General features: G+C 42.4%; 2 protein-coding genes across 2 annotated transcripts; one reads left to right on the top strand and one right to left on the bottom strand.

The window, feature by feature from the left end:
- Positions 1-6,982: 6,982 nt before the first annotated feature.
- LOC110506712 (la-related protein 6) lies at positions 6,983-14,438 on the top strand. Its single transcript, XM_036963873.2, has 3 exons — positions 6,983-9,473; positions 11,360-11,558; positions 12,192-14,438. The coding sequence occupies exons 1-3, from the start codon at positions 8,746-8,748 to the stop codon at positions 13,305-13,307; spliced, it is 2,043 nt and encodes a 680-aa protein (XP_036819768.2). The 5' UTR covers positions 6,983-8,745; the 3' UTR covers positions 13,308-14,438.
- Positions 14,439-17,415: 2,977 nt separating this feature from the next.
- Positions 17,416-22,608, bottom strand: LOC110506711 (TM2 domain-containing protein 3). The gene is made up of 6 exons (XM_021586528.3): positions 22,441-22,608; positions 22,030-22,125; positions 21,740-21,900; positions 21,423-21,597; positions 20,089-20,164; positions 17,416-18,918 (listed from the first exon to the last, which is right to left on the bottom strand). Exons 1-6 carry the CDS (start codon positions 22,544-22,546, stop codon positions 18,753-18,755), a joined length of 780 nt encoding a protein of 259 aa, XP_021442203.3. The 5' UTR covers positions 22,547-22,608; the 3' UTR covers positions 17,416-18,752.
- Between the last annotated feature and the right edge of the window lie 117 nt (positions 22,609-22,725).

Genomic DNA, 22,725 nt, shown 5'->3' with positions numbered 1-22,725 from the left:
ACAGACCCCCCTCAGTCCCCAGCTGCACCCTGGACACCATATGTGAATTAATTGCTCCCCATTTATCTTCAGAGTTTGTAATGTTAGGTGACCTAAACTGGGACATGCTTAACACCTCGGCCGTCCTACAATCTAAGCTAGATGCCCTCAATCTCACCCAAATTATCATGGAACCTACCAGGTACAACCCCAAATCCGTAAACTCGGGCACCCTCATAGATTTCATCCTGACCAACTTGTCCTCTAAATACACCTCTGCTGTCTTCCTCCAGGATCTCAGCGATTACTGCCTCATTGCCTGCGTCAGTAATGGATCCGCAGTCAAACGACCACCCCTCATCACAGTCAAACGCTCCCTAAAACACTTCAGCGAGCAGGCCTTTCTAATCGACCTGGCCCGGGTATCCTGGAAAGATATTGACCGAATTCCGTCAGTAGAGGATGCCTGGTTATTCTTTAAAAGTGCTTTCCTCACCATCTTAAATAAGCATGCCCCATTCAAAAATGTAGAACCAGGAACAGCTATAGCCCTTGGTTCACTCCAGACCTGACTGCCCTTGACCAGCACAAAAACATCCTGTGGTGTACTGAATTAGCATCGAATAGCCCCCACAATATGCAACTTTTCAGGGAAGTTAGGAACCAATATATACAGGCAGTTAAGAAAGCAAGGCTAGCTTTTTCAAACAGAAATTTGCATCCTGTAGAACAAACTCCAAAAAAAAGTCCATGGAGAATAAGAGCACCACCTCCCAGCTGCCCACTGCACTGAGGCTAGGAAACACTGTCACCTTCGATAAATCTATGATTATCGAGAATTTCAATAAGCATTTTTCTAAGGCTGGGCTTGGTTTCCACCTGGCTACCCCTACCCCGGTCAACAGCTCTGCACCCCCCACAGCAACTTGCCCAAACCTCCCCTATTTCTCCTTCACTCAAATCCACATGATTTTCTGAAAGAGCTACAAAATCTGGACCCCTACAAATCAGCTGGGCTAGGCAATCTGAACACTCTCTTTCTAAAATTACCCGCCGCAATTGTTGCAACCCCTATTACTAGCCTGTTCAACCTCTCTTTCGTATCGTCTGAGATCCCCAAAGATTGGAAAGCTGCCGCGGTCATCCCCTTTTTCAAAGGGGGAGACACTCTAGACCCAAACTGTTACAGACCTATCTCTATCCTACCCTGCCTTTCTAAGGTCTTCGAAAGCCAAGTTAACAAACAGATCACCATTTCGAATTCCACAGTACCTTCTCCGCTATGCAATCTGGTTTCAAGCTGGTCATGCGTGCACCTCAGCCACGCTCAAGGTCTTTAACGATATCTTAATCGCCATCGACAAAAGACAATACTGTGCAGCCGTATCCATCGATCTGGCCAAGGCTTTCGACTCTGTCAATCACAGCATTCTTATCGGCAGACTGAACAGCCTTGGTTTCTCAAATGACTGTCTCGCCTGGTTCACCAACTACTTCTCAGATAGAATTCAGTGTGTCAAATGGGAGGACCTGTTGTCCGGACCTCTGGCAGTCTCTATGGGGATGCCACAGGGTTAAATTCTCGGGCCGACTCTCTTCTCTGTATACATCAATGATGTAGCTCTTGCGGCTGGTGATTCTCTGATCCACCTCTACGCAAACGACACCATTCTGTATACTTCTGGCCCTTCTTTGGACACTGTGTTAACTAACCTCCAAATGAGCTTCAATGCCATAAAACTCTCCTTCCGTGGCCTCCAACTGCTCTTAAATGCAAGTAAAACTAAATGCATGCTCTTCAAACGATCGCTGCCCGCATCTGCCCACCCGCATAGCATCACTACTCTGGACGGTTCTGACTTATAATATGTGGGCAACCTCAAATACTTAGGTGTCTGATTAGACTGTAAACTCTCCTTCCAGACTCATATTAAGCATCTCCAATCCAAAATTAAATCTAGAATTGTGGCCAAAAAGTTGTGGCCAAATATTAATTTCCACAAAGTTTGCTGCTTCAGTGTCTTTAGATATTTTTGTCAGATGTTACTATGGAATACGGAAGTATAATTACAAGCATTTCATAAGTGTCAAAGGCTTTTATTGACATGAAGTTGATGCAAAGAGTCAATATTTTCACTGTTTTACACTTATTTTTCAAGACCTCTGCAATCCGCCCTGGCATGCTGTCAATTAACTTCTGGGCCACGTCCTGACTGATGGCAGACCATTCTTGCATAATTAATGCTTGGAGTTTGTCAGAATTTGTGGGTTTGTGTTTGTCCACCAGCCTCTTGAGGATTGACCACAAATTCTCAATTATTACACCTCTCAAGTCTTGCGAGAACTGTGCACTTACAGAGTACATTAATCAAATGTTACCCAAATGAGGGCCTTTTGACCTCTCCTTGTCTCTACGAATTGCAAACGGGACTCTGCAAAGGGCCAGTAAGACTGCCTGTTGCCTGGGGCAAACGTGGCACTGAAATTAAGAAATGGTGAGCTCCCTCAATTCATTCAGGAAAGTGGTCGACTCAATAGGGATCCACACTGAAGTGACGCAAATGATGCTTTAACAGGACATCATGTTGTCTGCTTACAAGATGCCACATTATTGGTCTTGTCTCCAAGAGACCTGAGCTGATTCCTAGTTTCCCCTACTGAGGAAGAATACAAAGAACAGCTATGTGCAAAGAGCAGACACCCCTGCCTCAAACGTGAGGAGAGAAGGATTGGTAGACAGGAAAAAACAACATACCAGTGGTATTACTGATGTAAACATGATATTAAGTATGACTTTTTACAGCCCTACTGCTCTCTCAATGTAAATCTCAACATTACCCATTTTCACTTACAGAAGATTATTAACAGAAATGTTGTGTTGAATAAGACATGGATTCAATGATAAACTTTAACAGAAGCTTTGGGAATCTATGCTGTGCAAATACCTGCATTTTGCAGCAGTTCACACAAACCAAATCACTTAATGCATTGATACTTGCTACAAACAATGTGTTGTGCTATGTGAAGGTTTTTGTGCAAGAATACATTAAATGCAAGTCCAACACTGGTGTCTGCAGTTCAATTCCTGCCAAATCCAAGACGGCAGGTATTGTCACTTATAACTGTAAATGACTGTCTGTCATTGTTTCTAAGTTTGAATGTGTTACTAGAAGGTAAAAAAAAATAATAATTGAACCCCATCCTTCAACATACAATATTTACTGCTCCTTAAAGGTCCAATGCAGATGTTTTTATTTCAATATCAAATCATTTCTGGGTAATAATTAAGTAGCTCACTGTGATCGTTTTCAATTAAAATAGCTTCTTAGCAAAGAGCAATTTCTCAAGCAAGAATTTTGCTAGGACTGTCTGGGAATGGTCTGAGTGGGAAGGGGAAAACTGTTCAAACAGCTCTTACGTTAAAATGGCATTATCAGCATTTCACAGTATTTTCCAACCGCATAGTGTGGAAATATATATTAAAACACATGTTTGACTGCACTGGACCTTTAACTGCCTCTGCTACTCTCAAACAGTACTTAATGTGCCTTGCAATCACTCTTATTCTTCTAATCATGAAGCATACAATTTATTCCAGCAAACAACACCACTGAAGACCCAAATTGCCATTGTTACCTCGAAACAAACAGGAAAAAAATCTTATTCAAGAGTTACTTTATACAACCTGAATCTACATAGAGATCTCAATGGGATTAAGGTCTGGGGAGTTTCCTGGTCATGGACCCAAATTATCGATGTTTGGTTTCCCGAGCCACTTAGTTATCACTTTTACCTTATGGCAAGGTGCTTCATCATGCTGTAAAATATATTGTTCATCACCAAACTGTTCCTGGATGGTTGGGAGAAGGTGCTCTTGGAGGATGTGTTGGTACCATTCTTTATTCGTGGCTGTGTTCTTAGGCAAAATTGTGAGTGAGCCCACTCCCTTGGCTGAGAAGCAACTCCACACATGAATGGTCTCAGGATGCTTTACTGTTGGCATGACACAGGACTGATGGTAGCGCTCACCTTGTCTTCTCTGGACAAGCTTTTTTCCGGATGACCCAAACAATCGGAAAGGGGATTAATCAGAGAAAATGACAGTACCCCGGTCCTCAGCAGTCCAATCCCTGTACCTTTTGCAGAATGTTTTTCCTGGAGATAAGTGGCTTCTTTGCTGCCCTTCTTGACACCAGGCCATCCTCCAAAAGTTTTTGCCTCACTGTGCGTGCAGATGCACTCACACCTGCCTGCTGCCATTCCCGAGCAAGCTCTGTACTGGTGGTGCCCCGATCCCGCAGCTGAATCAACTTTAGGAGACAGTCCTGGCGCTGCTGGACTTTCTTGGGCGCCCTTCACAACAATTGAACCGCTCTCCTTGAAGTTCTTGATGATCTGATAAATGGTTGATTTAGGTGCAATCTTACTGGCAGCAATATCCTTGCCTGTGAAGCCCTTTTTGTGCAAAGCAATGATGATGGCACGTGTTTCCTTGCAGGTAACCATGATTGACAGAGGAAGAACAATGATTCCAAGCACCACCCTCCTTTTGAAGCTTCCAGTCTGTTATTCGAACTCAATCAGCATGACAGAGTGATTTCCAGCCTTGTTCTCGTCAACACTCACTCCTGTGTTAACGAGAGAATCACAGACATGTTGTCAGCTGGTCCTTTTGTGGCAGGGCTGAAATGCAGTGGAAATGTTTTTTGGGGATTCAGTTAATTTGCATGGCAAAGAGGGACTTTGCAATTAATTGCAATTCATCTGATCACTATTCATAACATTCTGGAGTAAATGCAAATTGCCATCATACAAACTGAGGCAGCAGACTTTGAAAATTAATATTTGTAATCATTCTCAAAACTTTTGGCCACGACTGTACATTTACTGAGAAAAGAAATGGCTGAGGATATACTAAAAATGTCTGTTAATGACATTTAATTCAAAGTAAATGTAAATTCTTTATTTTTGTGTAGTTGTGTGGGACAGCCACATGTTCAGTTCATGCATATGATTTCATAGTTCAACAAAGCCAACAACTGCTTCATGTGTGCCACTGATAAAGAACCTGGATGTGGCCCAAAGACTGACTGGGTTAGTAACTTTATTTAACATGTTTATAATATTTTGACAACAGTGACGGCATGTAAGACTATTTATAATATAACACAATGGATGGCTAATTTGTCATACTGCATTGATATTTGATATTATTTACAACGTGTTACACTTTGTTTTGTTTTGATTGAATGTTTTGCATGCCAACGGTGGTTCCATGTGCTGTAACTAGGAATGAAGACAAAAGAGTTCAACAGAGTAAAGAACACAAACTGGAAGTGCAGTCTTTGTTGTTGAAAATGTATGCTATACCCCATCCACACTGAAGAGGCTCTGACATGTACATCAACCAGGGATACAGAGAAACTTAACACGGTGAAATGTTTCATACATAATTGAAGTTACATTTCTGTTGGCATGTTGGAAAAGATTAAAGGTCTACAATTTGCTTAATTTGTCAATATTATATTTGTATTCATTGATTTACTGGCCAACAATACTGTGGTTAAATGTTCAGTATATGTATTGACCAGCAAACCCACTGCAGCCTACCTCACTAGCTCACTCTCCATCCCTGCTTTGGACAATTAATAACATGACTCTCGTACTTTGCCCTTTTCATTTATGGTTGATATTAACGACGAAAGGAGATATTATCTGTCTCTCTCCTATTGTGTACCACTGTTAAATACTGTGGAAAAATAAAAAACAGGGAAAATAAGTATTTAGAACTACCAATTATTGTAGATAAATATTAAAGAAATGGGTAAACACAACACTGGACTGATTGTCCCTAATTGTCAAACTAATAATAATGTACAACAATATAGAAGATACATGACTAGAGGTTATGCAATATGGGTGTATATCCACTGTATGCTTCTTAGGTGTGTAATTGACATGACCAAGGAGCTATTGCAAATGTGAAACTATGAAAAATGTACGTTACACCACGTGATTTTACAGTACACAAACAAGAGGGTGCAATATAGAAGGGTAGTCAGCGGACATTAGGTCACATGACCAAGGAGCTATTGAAATTCTACATTTTGAAAAATTAATGTAAAACCATGTGAGAAAAAAATGGACAAACTAAAGGGTGTGCAATGTGCATCTATGCCATGGGTTGGCTACAACTAGTTTTGAAAGTGTTAGGAGTAATGGTTAAAGAGCTATTGAATTTTGAAAAATGTGATTTATCACTATGTTGATGGTCCCTAACTGCTGTTGGTGGAGGTAAGGAAAACTACAGGCGAATATCCAACCTGAAACAGTCTTTACCTCGGTAGATTTCAGAGCCATGTCCTCTTACATCATTATTGATGCATTCATAAACACTTTTTTAAAGAAAAACACTCTCCACCGGTGACCCTCTCATTGTTGTAAAGCTTTGGTTATACTGTCTCAGCTGGAAAATATAAGTGCTAGGAAAGGACTCTCACTCAGACTCATCAAAGAGACATCCCACACACATGCTCATCAAAAGAATCAACTATTCATAAAACTGATACAATTGTGGGAGATGATGTTGTAATCTTTATGTGACAAGCAGATAATGGAATGCTCTATATAAATGACAGTTCTTCCACAATTGACCTAGCTACTTCTGTTGTGACACAATGTCACTTTTGTAATCATTTATTTACCACATACACAAAAAATAATGGTCAGTATACTTCAGAGATAATTGTCCCACATCAAAGCTCATAATTATGGTTCTGCAATCAACCACTTCTGCAGCCATTTTATAAGGGATTATATGAATGTGATATATATCTCACAATTGCCAATAAAAAATATACCACTAAGACACAGGGATCAATGTAAATTGTCTGTCGTTATGTATTATGCATGGGGGGACTTGGCCAGTCAGAGCTCTCTGGGGTACAGCGGTCTATAAATATCTTGTCTGGCTCAGAATGAGGGAGTGATGTGGAGCAGAAGTAAAATGCTGCACTCATCTGTAAATCGAAAAACATAAGATCTAGAATCCTTTAGGGAGAAACAGAATCCTTAATAAGACAAAAGAAAGAAACATTGTATTTTTTGATGACTATAGCATTAAGCAAACCCTTCAATATCAGTAGTGTGTTATATACTGTAGGTTACAGCACAGGGCATTTACAGACTGCGAACAATAGAGATTTTCTGTCAAAGAAAGGTGCTGTAGTCTGGACCCACAGTGTCAGTTTGTTCCACATACAGTAATAGCTTACGTACATGTCTGCATGGATGAGAAACACACACCTTCTGACAGTCACCTTGGACAGACTCACAAAGGATTCTCTATTATCACCAGGGTATGTATATTTGCAAAGACATACATGCATATTTTCCTTCAACTTTACTCCAAATGTCTTTCATTCAAGGCAGGATTGCCCAATCATGTATCAGATGATTTTGTGAAAGATTGCATCACATTCACAAGCTCAAAAAGCAAAACATTTCACAATGTTCCTAAGAATCTCATGATTACTGATTTATATACTTCCTTTCAGATTTTTCACAACTGGGACACAGGAAAAACACATATCAGATATAACTAAAGTGTAGATGGTAAATTAAACCTTGTAAAGCTTTCTCTATCCAGATGTCCAGAATGGACAAAATCATACAGACAAAAACATGTGTACATTTAAAATAAATCAACATATGTAAGATATTTGTAGTAGCGAGAAGGATTACAAAAGTACACCCTTGTTGTTGAATGTTAAGTGTAGGCGAATAGTAGTCACAATTGCATTCAGTCTGAACAAAGAGGAAATACCAGCTCTCTGATCAAGAGAGGGGTGCTCATTTTAACTCAGCTCAGTTTACAGCAAATCAGCTTACTCCTGACAAAGGTGTCCCAAATAGCAGCCTATTCCCTATGGGCCCTGGTCAATTGTAGTGCACTTTAAAGGAAATATGGTGCCATTTGGGGTGCAACCCTTGTCTCTATTGGGGTTGTTTCCTGCTGCAGACACCTGACAGATAAGTTGTTGAAGGGTTGGTTGGAACATCTTCCTGCAGGGCCATTATCTGATTGATGTCTGCTCCTGGCTTGTGGCACTGGGAGGTATGACACTGCCACTGTGGCTGCTGCAGCAGGACATGTGCTTCAGAGTATGAGTCAGTCCACCAGCTGTACAACTCTTGCCAACAGGGTGGAAAAAACATCAAGTAATCTCAGGCTTGGCAACAGTATTAGCAATGGTGTAGCAGTTGTGGTGTGGGTGATGGTTTAAGAGTCCATGTAGGATATGATACACACCTACAATTAAAAACAGTCAGCGAGTGTCATAAGCGCACTAAAGGTTTGGGCCAATGGGGTGTAGGCTTGGAGATAACAGACCATGAATTGGATCATTAGCATTACCAATGCCAAATCCTGACATCTTCAAATCTGTGTTAATAATTTTGTTGCAAAGGGCTACTTTTTTATAGGCCTACACATCATCTCATAGTAAAAGCCACTGCTGACACTAATGCCTCATGACACTGTATACACAAATCCCTCAACAACCCCTGCGCTCTAACGCTAAAAGCCTATTATCCAATTTGCAGGTTCAGAGAAATGTGTCAGCCTTCATGATTGGTGCATTGCAATTTCCCCAATTGCAGAACAGCACGTGTAATTTACACTTCTACTTCCCCCTATTTAGGACACGTGTGAAATAGCAGCCATTTCTTAACTAGAAATAGTGACAAAGGGTAAAATACACAAAAATGCAAGCATTGGTAAACGCATTTATCCGTTGTCTCCATTTTCTCCTCCCTCCCTCTTGGCTTCATCTTGGGTTTTGCTGGTGGGTTGGGGATGAGTGCGGAAAGATGACATGGCCCAATCCCAGAGCTCGTTTCAAAAGCAGATCGCTTCTTACATATCAGGAAGTAGCAACACAAGACCGCTCTATCCCCTCCGTCTCCCCAGCTCCTAGCTGCGTCTCGCTAGCTGCTAACTCCACGCCACCCCAGGGTTCTCCGTGGGGTAGAATTTGGGGGCTCTGGCCAGCTGTGGAGCGCATCTTCGGGACTTCCTTGACCATCCACCGGTGTGGGTGTCAAAGGCGTCGAGGTGTATGTGCCCCGTGTTCTACAGACTTCAATTGTTGTAGTACAAGGAATAAAGGCATTCAGGAAAGCACTACCACTGGTGTAGCCGAGGAGAAAGTGAACAAACCGGGAGAAAACGCATTTATTTCGGGTAAAATGACGAGTGCCACCATGGAGTTTCGGAAACATATCGAATCTGTCTCAGGTTCGTCAGCGGGACGGGAAATCGACGAGGTGATAATTGTGGATCAACACCTGCAAGAGATGGGGACTCAAGTGACGATAACAGTGGCTATTCAGGCGGCAGACGACGAGGAACCAGAGGAGGTGTCCTCAAACAATCTCGATTTTCTCGGAGGCAGCTGTAGTGAAGACGAATTTGGAAGACATGATAAATCCAGGTAAATGCTTGGTCTTCTAATGGCATGTCTGACTATATACTCATTTTTAACGTTATCTGATTGTTTGTTATTGCAATTAACCCCGTAGGCTAAAATACTGCAGTACTTTATTTTGTTGTGTTATTTTAGTGTGAACTTCAATTCCACAGTGAAGGGCTATGGTAATTGCCAGACAGTTTCTAACCACCTGTAGACGGGCATTGTAATCCCATTGACGTAAAAGACAGAGGCCGATTTGGATGGCACCTTTACACTCATTGCTCTAATTCCCCTGCGTCATCCCCTGCTATTTCAACCTGGACTCGGGGGTAGACGTAACATAGTAAATGTCAACCCTGGACACTCCTATTAGTGTGACGTTTCGTATGGTATGTATTCATTTGTGGATGTCATCATCCACGTTGTATGACATGTTAGGAATTATAATTCTTACAATATTACGAATTTGCAAAATGTGACATGTTTAAAATTCCACATTTATTTGTCTTTGTTGTGGTTAATGTTAACTAGGTGGGTAAAGCAGTGGTTTCCAACTCCAGTTCTCTAGTACCCCCCCCCCCCCCTCCAGCACACATTTCTGTTGTAGCCTCTAAGGGCCTGATTAGTGACAAGTAGAATCAGGTCTGCTTGTCCTGGGGCTACAATGCAAATGCATACTGTTGGGGGTACTCGAGGACTGGCGTTGGGAAACACTGGGTTAAAGGGGGAGGGTTAGCTATCATGGAAAGTAGTAATCCGTGATTAAATTCTAACACACAACCTTTGGATTGCTAGAGATTTGCAGACTAACCACCATACTTTCGATTTTTGCCTTAACTAGTCTTCTGTTTTAACCAAACGAAACCTATTCTACTAAATTGCGTGTTCGGATTTACATTTACTATGTGACGTCTAGTCTGAGACCAGGCTGGCTATTTTTGCCCTTGTAAATTCCTGTGACCCAGTGCTAATGTATAGGCTACGTGGTTGGTATGTTTAATTTAGGTAGTCTGAAATGAATTAATATTCTTAGCCAGGTCAGCCAATACATCAGTCTTGCGGTGTTCCTCACTTGCAACAATGTTGCACTTGTTTGGGGGCATGGAACATTAACAGTTTTCACGTGATACTTTTGTAACCAGTGAACTACTCGTTGATACTATTGACTAGTTTATTGTGTCAGGGGAGAATCGCAGAGGATAACTGTCTACGATAATTGGTCCCTTTACAGTGGTGTTGTGTGCGGGGGAGGTGTTGCGCAGGGCTTCCCCTGAATTTAAAACAGTGGGTTGGATGCTGTGATCATTACGTTGTCTGTTCTGTCTGGGGTGTTCAACCAGTGGCTTGCCTAGCCTGTGGGATGGGATCGCTGTGTGAGGAGGATGACTCATCCACACAGTAGTGTCATTCAGACCTTCACTCTTATTACAGCCGGAGATGCCAGCTTGGCATACCTGCGCAAATTTTAAAGCCCTCTGTCAATAGAGCTTTGATTAAACCTTTGATTTGGTGTTGTAGGCAGTAAATGACTGCATTGTTTGATTTTTAAAGTCTGGCTGATATGGTAAATAGCCCTGTCCCTGTGGGGGAGGCATGTAGTGTGGAGATCAGTGACTCTGCACTCTTCAGATGGAGGTCTTAATGATTTCTGTTCATGTTGGTGGGACACCCTGTGGTGTTGCGGTTCTGGCAGAGAGCAGTGTGACGGTCACACCGTGGTTAGGCAGCCTGTCACTACTGTCACAGGAAGAATCTCAAAATGAAATGAGGAAAGAGTCAAGATGGCAGTGCTTTTAAGGATGTTTCTATGGGTAATGACTGAGGCTGTTTTGATCAGTTCTCCTGCCAAATCGGTTAAGCTCCTGCCTTGTCTTTGTGAACTGGCATGTTAACTGTTTCTTTCTCAGTGGCGCTGGCACGAGTGGTGGGGAGCTGGAGGAGGAGAGCTGGCAGCCCCCAGACCCAGAGCTGACCCAGAAGCTGGTGGCCCAGATCGAGTACTACCTGTCGGATGAGAACCTGGAGCACGATGCCTTCCTGCTCAAACACGTCCGACGCAACAAGCTGGGCTTCGTCAGTGTCAAACTGCTTACCTCTTTCAAGAAGGTAATGTTTGATCTCCTGCTGACAGTTTGGTTTCTTGATTTTGAAATTGGAATATCAATTGAATACCCTGGGGTCTCGTATAACTGAATGCAACAGCTGTTCCTAGTGTCAATATGGCAAGCTGTTGGGGCTAGGAAGTGCTTTTTCACATGGGTTGGAGGCGGGACCATCTGGTGTGAATGAGGCTCAAACATACTCATTGATTTTAGCTGTTTCCTTTTTTAGTTTACACTTCCAAGAATAAGATCTGTTTTTCTCCTCTACTGGTTTAATTTCTAATGTTCACAGCTGCATGAATACTGTAAATGTTTATTTAGTTTCTAAGAGGAGCTAACAATAATGGCACTATGTTGCTGTATTTAAAATGTTTTACATTTTTTATTTTAGGAACTGTTAAACACTTCTGTAGTAGCCAGTAACTTGATTTGCCTTTTGATAGCTGTTGATTACATAGAAAAATAATCTCATTCTAGATCTGTGGCTGCTTATGTTATCATACTGCTATCAGAACAAAGGCTTTTTAGTTTTCAGGATGTATGATAAAACCAAGGAAGTTCTATCATACAGGATGCTGCCTGTAAAAGTACTGACTTTCACTTCCGATCATCTCTAACAAAGTTATTTTCTTCCCAGGTGAAGCACTTGACACGAGACTGGCGAACAACTGCATATGCTCTGCGCCACTCGACAATACTTGAGCTAAACGATGAGGGGCGCAAAGTGCGTCGCAGATCAACAGTGCCCGTTTTTTCCAGCGAGTCTCTGCCAAGCCGCATGCTGCTACTCAGCGAGCTGCAGAGCTGGCCAGAGCTGGGTGTGGCGATGGAGGGTGGGGCTGGCGACGGGAGTGAGGGCGGCGCTACCCAACAGGAACAACTGATGAAGCTGCTGCTGAAAGCGTTTGGAACATATGGAGCCATTGCCTCTGTGAGGGTGCTGAAGCCTGGCAAGGACCTGCCAGCCGACCTGAAGAAGCTGAGTGGCCGCTACACACAGCTGGGCACTGAGGAGTGTGCCATCGTGGAGTATGAAGAGGTGGAGGCTGCAGTCAGAGCCAACGAGGCTGTGGTCAGCGATGAGGGGACAGGGTCTCTGGGGTTGAAGGTGGTCCTGATCGGCACCAAGCCTCCCAAGAAGAAGGTGCCCAAAGATCAGCGTCAGTGCGACGAGGGAGGAGGAATGAGGAAGAGCCACTCACTCAACAGTCGGGTACGGGAGCTTCAGTATCTCGACGACTCTGCCTGTAGCTCCTCAGATACTGAGAGCAACCCCACCTCCCCCAGACTGGCCCGCAAATCCTGCTCTGTCAATAAGCTAAGTCCCACTGGAGGGGGTGCCGCCTTCCAGAACAATCACCTGAGCCCAGCTGTGTCCCCACGCACAAGCCCCTGGTCGAGCCCTCGGGCCAGCCCATGCTCCCAACGCAAGTCTCCCCACTCCCATAAGTCTCCTTTGGCCAGTGAGGGCAGACTGAGCCCTGAGGCTGGGCGACGTTGGGCGGACTACTCCTCAGACAGCAGCCTGACGCCGTCCGGTAGCCCCTGGGTCCAGAGGCGCAGGCAGGTGGCCTCCCAGGAGAGCAGCCCAGTAGGGAGCCCCATGCTGGGTCGAAAGATCCAGGGCGCAGACGGGCTTCCGCCAGGTGTAATGCGTCTACCGCGTGGGCCTGATGGAACACGTGGTTTTCACTGTGGTGTGTCCATTGGTGTTGCTGAGATGGGAGAGAAGACTGCTTCTACCCAAACCTGACACTCAGACGGGGGGTCTATGCCCCCAGTTCTAAAGAAGTACACTGAGTACAGCGACGAGATTTGACCCAGTCCTTTGGCCACTACATTGACATTCTTCACCCCCCGCCCCACATTTGAATGAGCGTAGATTTGTTATGTTATAGTTTGGAGTTTTGTCAGTCTTTGTTATACTTTTATACGATATTTTGTTTAAAAACATGGTGATGCCTAATTTATGAAATATTTAAGATATATTTTGAGTTTATGAAATTCAAAGTTGAGTACTGTATTTGACACCTCCATTGCCATCTGAGGAGTTGTGCATGGGGTGGGCGGAGATGTACTCCGGTAATCCTATTTTACTTTTTTTTTTTTTATTGGAAAGTTTCCAGTGTCCTCAGTCTTAAAGTATGTGTGTAAAATCTCATAACATTTTGTATGGATGGTGTGAACAGTGTTATGGGCACATGGTGTGGATATCGCCATATGCCTTTTGCTATATTTGTCTATTGTGAGTATCAATGTTATTTGCTCCTTAAACTGTGGCCATACTTTCCCTGCCAGAAGGTTGAACAGTTCACATGGACTACTTTTTTATTTTGCCCTTTTTAATTGAGTTATGTTTCCTGGATGCCTAACTTGTTTCCACTCCTAGCTCTGCAAAAATGAAATACTGGATGGGGGGGGGGGGGGGGGAGAGCCCTTCCTTGGCTGGAATCTGTTTCTATCAGTGTATAGCCTCTGCCGAGTCCCCAACAACTGGATGGTCTGGTTTCCAGGGGAAATGGAAAGAGCCTGTGACACGACTTCCGCTTTTGGATGTTAACAAGATGCCACTCCATCTTGACTCCTTCACATGTACTGGATTGGTTGAACAGTGTAGAAGAGAAACTCCCCTGACACTTATTTTTATTTTATTTTTTTCTTGTCAAGACTCAGTATATAGGGGATCTGGTTTCAGGCATTGCTTTTATGCCTGCTACGTTGGGTTAATCAGTGTGTAGCATGCTGGTAGTGGGGTATATGAGGGATGCAATGTTCAGGTTTGTGTGTGCAATGCAGATGCTCTTGAACGCTTGCCTTGACATCTGAGCTGGGGTAATGTGCAGTGCATTTTCTTTATTGTACAAAATAAATCACTAAAATTGCATTTGGCTTGTGGCAACATTTTAATTTCCTTTCGATTAGGGACACAGGCCGAATTGGATTGATGCCCCTTCCTAACGCAAGGTCAAGTGTTTTTATTAGCTTACACGATTGTGTAAGATTTAAATGAATACCCATCACATGCAAAAGACTGACAAAAGTGGCTTATTGGCTACATTCCACAATGATCCACCATTATCACATGAGCTTGACTGCACAGATGAGAAGTGCATGAGCTGGAAGAAAGCTTGGATGTTGGTATCAATACCAGCGTTTTCTGCAAAATTGGGTAATTTACAGATTGCAGTCAGATTTTATAACACAGGCTATTTTTCAGGTCTGTTACATAGCTGGATCTAATTGGTATTGCTTTCAAATGTTCCTTAGCAACCATAAAGGTCTAAAGCAAATCCAGTATCTTGCTGAGATGCTATGAAATCAGATGTGATCCAGCTTCATCAGGGTACAGATACTACATGTATCAACTTATTACTGTATGACTATTGGAAGTCAGAACTAGTGATAAAAAGATTTCAGTTACAGTTCATATAAGACTCAGTCAATTGAAATACATTCATTAGGCCCTAATGTATGGATTTCACGTGATTGGGAATACAGATATGCATCTGTTGGTCACAGAACTTAACATTTTAAATTAGGGGCGTGCATCAGAAAACCAGTCGGTATCTGGTGGGACCACCATTTTCCTCATGCAGCGAGACTCCTCTCTTTCACATACAGTTGATCAGGCTGTTGATTGTGGCCTGTGGAATATTGTCCCAATCCTCTTCAATGGCTGTGTGAAATTGCTGTATATTGGCGGGAATTTGAAAACGCTGTTGTACACGTCAATCCAGAGCATCCCAAACATGCTCAATGGGTGACATGTCTCAGTATTCATGCAAAGGAAGAATTGGGACATTTTCAGCTTCCAGGAATTGTGTACCTCCCAGACAGTTTACCTAAACCCTTCAATGGATTAATCTAGGTTCACTCTGAAATCCATCTTTATGTCTATATAACACGACACTGCAATAACCTTCACCCTCCCCACTGCCGCACCTCACATAGAGAATTAACTATATTAACTAATTAACTAATTAACTAACTTAATTATATTTGTGGTGTGGTTCACAAGCTCTTTTTGGGCTTCTAACTGCACCTGCACACCATTTTTACCAGTTTTTATCAGTACTGTTTTGTCTTTCGCTTTTCTTTGGTGCGAATAAATAAAACCTAAAACCTACAGACCCTTGTGACATGGGGAGGTGCATTATGCTGAAACATGAGTTGATGGCGGCAGATGAATGGTACGACAATGGGCCTCAGTATCTCTTTATAAGATCTCTGTGCATTCAAATTGTCATTGGTAAAATGCAATTGTGTTGTCTGGCCATTCCATAACTCCACCACCATGAGGCACTCTGTTCACATCAGTAAACCGCTGGCCCACACAACGCTATACATGTGGTCTGCGGTTGAGGCCTATTGGACGTACTTCCAAATTCTATAAAATGACATTGGAGACAGCTTATGGTAGAGAAATGAACATTCAATTATCTGGCAACAGCTCTCGTGGACATTCCTGTAGTGAGCATGTCAATTGCACACTCCTTCAAAAGTTGAGACATCTGTGGCATTGTGCTGTGTGACAAAACTTCACATTTTAGTGGCCTTTTGTCCCCAGCACAAGGCACACTGTGTACTGATCATACTGTTTAAGTAGATTCTTGATATGCCACACCTGTCAGGTGGATTAATTATCTTAGCAAATAAGAAATGCTCACTAACAAGGATGTGCACAAAATTTGAGCGAAATAAGCTTTTTGTGCATATGGAACATTTCTGGGATCTTTTATTTCAGCTCATGAAACATGGGACCAACACTTTACATGTTGCGTTTATATTTTTGTTCAGTATGCTGTATAACATCCTAGGAACCAGTAGCCTACTGCTGTTACTGGGAGATCCAGTGAAATGATGCCAAACTAATTGTTTATTGCATAAGACGGGAATGAATGAACAATCTTTTGTCTTCATCACTCCCGATTAGCAATTCTAAACTAATCATAGGGGATTTCACTACAATGCAAGTTGTGTTCTGATTCATCTAGCATTGTTAACTCTCAATGGATTTGAACATGCAAATGGCTGTCCTATTACTTAAGAGAACTCACATGTACTCATAGGAGTAATGATATTCACAATATGTTTCCATAAATGTAAGTTAACCCAGTAAGACTTTTATTTAATTAAAGAATCACCCTGTTCTGTTCAGCACTGATTGTCTAGTATAGCATCCATGATTCTTATCGATTGGACAGTATTTTTATGTTTTTATCGGAAATGACTAGGTGATATGGTGGTTCTATTTCCTTTGTATTTTGAGATGCTACACGTTGAGATAAACGTCAGCCTCAACTGAGAACAAGTGTTTGGTTAACAATACATAACCCAATATGAAACTATTTCTTACAGGTTGTATTCATGCTCAGTGAGATATGTGGCATACTGAGGATGACTGGCATTTATTATTCTAACTGGTTAGCCTTGCCAGACAAAATGTAGAGGTGGCGGTCAGTCGATTCAGCTCAAACATTAATGGGCCAAACACATATTCTGTTGGAGGTGGTACATAACAGTAAGTGATGTGGGAGTGAGGAGCGTATACAGACAATTACTGCAGAACAGCCAATGAGAAGCGCTAACACATGCTAGCAATGCTAGGACCAATGCAGAAGGTATTGTATGTAATATGGTGTATGTATTCACATAACCATTAGTCAGTGAGATGTTGAATTACGGGAGTGAGCTTCTATTTCTGTATCAAAGATGTGCCACAGTAACATTACAATGAGGCAGGGCATTTTACTGTGTGAAAAAGCACAGAGGTGAAAGTCAATCATGGAAATTACAGACCAGATGATTTTGTTTAGTCAAGTATGCTTATAATACTAGACAATACAAACACAATAAGACACAAAGATCAATAACATATCACAAGTTTAATATTTACAATTTTCTTAAACATCTTTGTCATTACAGTGTTACAATTGTTTTTTTTAAATCCAGAACATGAACACATTTTCACCAGAAATATAGGTTACCAGTTTGTGCAGCACACATACTCAAGCTCTGGATATGGGAGGCTACATATCGTAACCATTCGGGCTGGGCGATTGAGCGATGAACAATAATATAATGAAAGCTACATGAAGAACAAAAAGTGTTGCACAAGTTCTTTGAAAACTAGTACTAAAACCATTCTGAACCAGTTCGTGACCTAGTTGAAGCCTGCACAGCTTTACGAGAACAGATTGTGTGTTTTGGGCATGCAGAGCTGTAGTGCAATGCCATGTAATGCTGAAATCTGACATATGAACATCACAGAAGGTTGGTGGCGCCTTAATTGGGGAGGACGGGCTCATGGTAATGTGTGGGGCAGAATAGTATCAAATACATCAAACACGTGGTTTCCATGTGTTTAATGCCGTTCCATTCACCCCGTTCCAGTCATTACTATGAGCCGTCCTCCCCTTAACAGCCTCCTGTGGTGCACATCCATAATGCAATAAATATAAATACACAATATAAGCCCCAGCCATAATAACCACCATGTAATTTCCCCAAATCTGTATCCCAACCACATTTTCATACAAGCAATCTGACATTCATGTTGCAATGTTACACTCCAAAGAAAATAACCGTTCAAGTATTTTTTTCTAGTTGGTTTGCAGAGAGAACACTGAAAGGTTGATCTGCTATCCACATAACCGTCTATCACACTTAGCAGGTGCCACATGCTTTTACAAAAACTGCAGGGAAGAAAAACTTTGCTTTTCTTCCAAGCACCTTTTGTTTCTGTAATCGGTATTATAATAATAAGTCCATTTTGTGTTCAATAGCCATGGTTAATGGTCTCCTATGCATGACCATGCAGTGAGTAAGTACTGCTCAACTGTGCCTACCTTCCATTCTCCAGTCAGTCCATATCAGCCTGACCAACTCTAACCACCATTAACCAAATAACTCCAAAACGATGCTCAGTGCAGCTTGTATTACAGTATATCAGTGAAGGATGCTTGGGCTTGATGATCTAGAGGCGGACCTGACAAGGCTGACCGTGAAGCTGCACTGGTGGCAGATGGGACAAGAAGTCAGTCTTTGCAGACAGTGGGAGTTTGGGCAAGCAGATGGTGTGATAATGGGATGGCATCTCCATGGAGTGGATCTTTACAGTCAGACAGTCTAAACTGAAATGGAGAGGGTATCAACCCTACAACCATCATGCCTGTGGAGTGGGCATCAATCACAGGTCTCAGATGTAGAGGGAGCCATCGGCTGGCCCCACATAGCCCGCTCCAATCAGCAGCACATCAATCAGGGTCCAGATGCCCAGGCCACCGAAGCTGAACAGCTTGCCCAGACCCTCTCTCCACTGGCCAAGATAGAACCGGTCAGCCCCAAATCCACCTAGTGTAATACTGCAGATAGAAACAACAATAACAACTGGGATTCTACTGGTAACAGTGAAGAGCATAGAAGACAAAGACATCTAAGCGGGAAGGCGCACCATATTGAATGTTGGCTGTAAGCCTGCTTGGTGTTGACAAAGGGTGGCAAGTCAATGTGTACAATCGTCTGGAAATTAAAAGAAAATGACGGCTGATGTTCTGTTGTCAGAGGCGGTAGGACGGACACTCGCTGTTTTTAACCTTCCTCATCACTGCTTTTTTTGTCCTTAAGAGATGAGTGACTGTTGTGCTAGTCACTCATTTACTTTACAAATGAGACTATTTTCATGAATATTTTTCAAGGATGAAGATGTTTTATAAAATATTCAAAGTATAAGAAACCCAAAGAAACTTTTAGAAATCTATAACACAGGTGGGGTGGTCTTAAAGGGGGGCTGAACCCACCGATTTCCCCTGGGTTTCTCTGCTACTCATTATGAAAAAATATGTGTCTTGGGGGTGTGGTTCAACGTGGGTGTGTTATGTTAGCTATATCGTACCCTGGCCGCTATTGTTGTTTGTCCCGCTACAGTCACCGTAGCTAAAATATCCCAAACAGCCACTATACTTTCAACAAAGGATTGCGTGACGAACGGCTTAACAACAGCGTAACACAGCATTACAACAATAACGTGATTGGTCAAGAATTCCAAGCTCAGTGCATTATGCATTTCCTCCTTTCTAGAGTATCTTTGATGACAGTTGTGTTTGTGATGCTAACATTAGTTCACAAACGTATAAACATCCGTTTATAATGAACAAGCCTTGTTCTTTCAACACAACACTGTAAATTATTGGTAGTTCTGCTGACTGTAAAGAAATGGGCAGGGCTGTAGGTTGATTCTGCTGCTACGATTGGGTAGCGTGCACTGCAGCACACGTGCACCTATACTCTGGATTATTTGAGTACTGCAAGCCATGCCAGACAGCGGTCCTGTGTGGGCAGAATTGAAATCTAAACCCAACCCAAGGAAAACGCTGTTGTTCTCGATTCCGTAAATCTCAGTTTTGTAAAATACTGACTTAAAATGTTGTCCTATTTACACTTTGTAGTCAGTTTTGGCACCAAAATAAATGCTTCTGACTAATATTGATGCCACACAGCCTGCCCTTAACAGTGTGCTTGTGCAGGAGTCTTACCTGAGTGCCAGTGCTGTCGACCACTTGTACCCACCTGTCCAGTTGCAGTACAAACGTTTCTGAAATACTCTTTTACCTGAGAACAAAATACAGTTTTAATGAATGCACTGCACAGTTTCCACTCCCCTCCATACACATTTGGACAGTATACACTCCCCTCCATACGCATTTGGACAGTATACACTCCCCTCCATACACATTTGGACAGTATACACTCCCCTCCATACGCATTTGGACAGTATACACTCCCCTCCATACACATTTGGACAGTATACACTCCCCTCCATACACATTTGGACAGTATACACTCCCCTCTATACGCATTTGGACAGTGAAGCATTTAGCGCATTTTAGATAGAATGTTTTATTTGAGGGTATTTTCATACATATCGGTCTTAAAGCGCTTCCTGTAACTAGTCCCCCCATTTGAAGAAGTCAAAGGATTTTTGACAAATTAACTTATAGTGTAGTCAAAAGTTTAGAATTTGGCTCCATATTCCTTGCACGCCAAAACTACATCAAGCTTGTGACTCTACATCCTTGTTGGATGCATTTGCCGTTTGTTTTGCCCAACAGGAACTGAATGGTGAATAATGTCTTGTGCCATTTTGGAGTCACTTTTATTGTAAGTAAGAATACAAGATGTTTCTGAACACTTCGACATTCATGTGGATGCTAACATGATTATAGATCATCTTGACTCAATCATGAATAATGATGAGTGAGAAGGTTAGAGACACAAAGAGCATACCCCCCAAAAAATACTATTCTCCCCTGTTATTGGTAAAGGTTAGCACGTTTTGTTGTCTCTGAATGGCATCTCACTCATTATTCATGATTCATTCATGATTTTTCTTAATTGCATTATCAGGATTAACTGTGTTCAGAAGTATCTTATCTACATGACTTATCTAGAAAGAAAATGATCGTTCACCATTGTTACTTTTCGACAAAATATAACCCAGAACACTACCAAAATAAACTATAAATGCATCCAAGGGGTTTGTAGAGTCAAGCTTGATGTAGTCATTGCATGCAAAGAATATGGGATCAAATACTTAATTTTTCTCAAAATACTTATGACTTCACATGGGTGGGACTACATACATAATGTGCTTTCATTTATAAATGGTAAAACATACGTATGAAAATACCCTCAAATAACAGGTGACATACTTCTGGACTGTTGCCTCATGAAACACTTGATCTCAAATCCAAAATGCTGGAGTATAAAGCATTTTTTACATTTATTTATCACTGTCCAAATACATGTGGAGGGGTGTGTATGTATCTGAATAATAATGAACCAGACACACTGTACAGTCAGTGTATACCTAAGCAGTGTACGTGGTCCAGCACTTGGCAGGTGGCGTTGTAGCGTTTGCGAGGGCAGGCAACGGTCATACAGCTGGTTGAGTTGGAGCACCTGTACTGAGACAGGTCCAGCTGCCAGCAGAACTGGCACGTGATGGACAGGGAGAAGTTGGTCTGCTGCTTCCCTGACTCCACCTGCAAGCAGAGAGAAATAAACAGCATACTGAAGCATCAACAGCACAATGACAAAGTGCTACAGTTATGTACTTTCTTTGTAAATGGAGCTCCTTGTTCTTTGTCAAGAACAATCTGTGTCCAACTGGCGAAATGAACTCACTGTGCAGTGGACTCCTCTCTTGGCCTTGCAAGAGAAAGACGCTGGTTTGCCATAGCTACAGTTGTGGTGATAGCTGCAGTTGATGCAGTCAGCAGGCAGTCTGTTGCATTGACCCCCACTGGGGCATTTGGAAGCATAGCTGTCTGAATCAGTTGGAGATGCTGCAAAATAATTCACAAGATTATAGGTTGTCCCATGGACTTCATTCAGTAGCAGCATTCAAAAGAGGCGCTGTCAGTGTCAACATGATAAAAACATCCCATGGGGCGAGGCCGGGGAGGAGATTTTACCAGATGATGGAGCAGGAACCACCGGGCTGGTGATGACTGGCTGAGCATCTCGGCTGTAAGGGGGCTCCTGGCCCACGTGTGGGGAGCTCAGGTACCCTGGAAGACAGAGGGGGTTGGCATAAGGGGGAGGGTGCATCATGTAGCTAGCAGTTATAGCTAACAAGGTAATAAACACAGCTTGCTGGAGCAATTGTACGTTAGCAAGCTTGCCAGATAAATTACAGTAGGATCAGTAAATTGTCTGTCAGGCGTCTGTATAGACCTGCGTTCTACCATTGTATGGATGTTAGCCATACGTTCTTATTAGCTAGCTAATGTAATGCCTTACGCCAGCTAACCACTTTGCTAGCTAAGTAGCATCGAAAAAATAATCCCAGATGAAGCCTAGCCCTGGGATATACATAGCCTTACCATTTACACATTGCAAACATGGATCCAAAAATAACAATATTATGATTCCATGGGCTTTTAGGCAGCGTCTTCTCTCAAATGGCCAAATCTGATTTACTGTAGCCATTGTGCTAACGTAAATCAACTTCAATACCAATGACCCACCCACAAATGTGGGCAATTTAAAGGGGACGCATGAATTTACTTCTTGACGTCAAGATTATTCAAGAGCAGAGACCTCAACAGGGTCAAATGTGTTTTTTTTTTGTCAGATGAAGATTAATGATACAAATTACTTTAATCTCC

This window comes from Oncorhynchus mykiss, chromosome 26, assembly GCF_057628025.1.
Source record: "Oncorhynchus mykiss isolate SJ-2025 chromosome 26, ASM5762802v1, whole genome shotgun sequence".
In the NCBI taxonomy this organism is placed as follows: Eukaryota; Metazoa; Chordata; class Actinopteri; order Salmoniformes; family Salmonidae; genus Oncorhynchus; species Oncorhynchus mykiss.
This window is presented reverse-complemented; position numbering and strand designations above follow the sequence as displayed.

What these genes read in the sequence shown, in the direction of transcription:
- LOC110506711 (XM_021586528.3), bottom strand. Translation starts at nt 22,546, where the DNA reads ATGGCTACAGTAAATCAGATTTGGCCATTTGAGAGAAGACGCTGCCTA. An exon ending in AGAGAGGAGTCCACTGCACA is followed by an intron (nt 21,598 to 21,739) that starts GTGAGTTCATTT and finishes CTCTGCTTGCAG; the next exon opens with GTGGAGTCAGGGAAGCAGCA. An exon ending in TCGACAGCACTGGCACTCAG is followed by an intron (nt 18,919 to 20,088) that starts GTAAGACTCCTG and finishes TTCTATCTGCAG; the next exon opens with TATTACACTAGGTGGATTTG.
- LOC110506712 (XM_036963873.2), top strand. Translation starts at nt 8,746, where the DNA reads ATGCAAGCATTGGTAAACGCATTTATCCGTTGTCTCCATTTTCTCCTC. An exon ending in GGAAGACATGATAAATCCAG is followed by an intron (nt 9,474 to 11,359) that starts GTAAATGCTTGG and finishes TTTCTTTCTCAG; the next exon opens with TGGCGCTGGCACGAGTGGTG. An exon ending in TGCTTACCTCTTTCAAGAAG is followed by an intron (nt 11,559 to 12,191) that starts GTAATGTTTGAT and finishes TTTTCTTCCCAG; the next exon opens with GTGAAGCACTTGACACGAGA.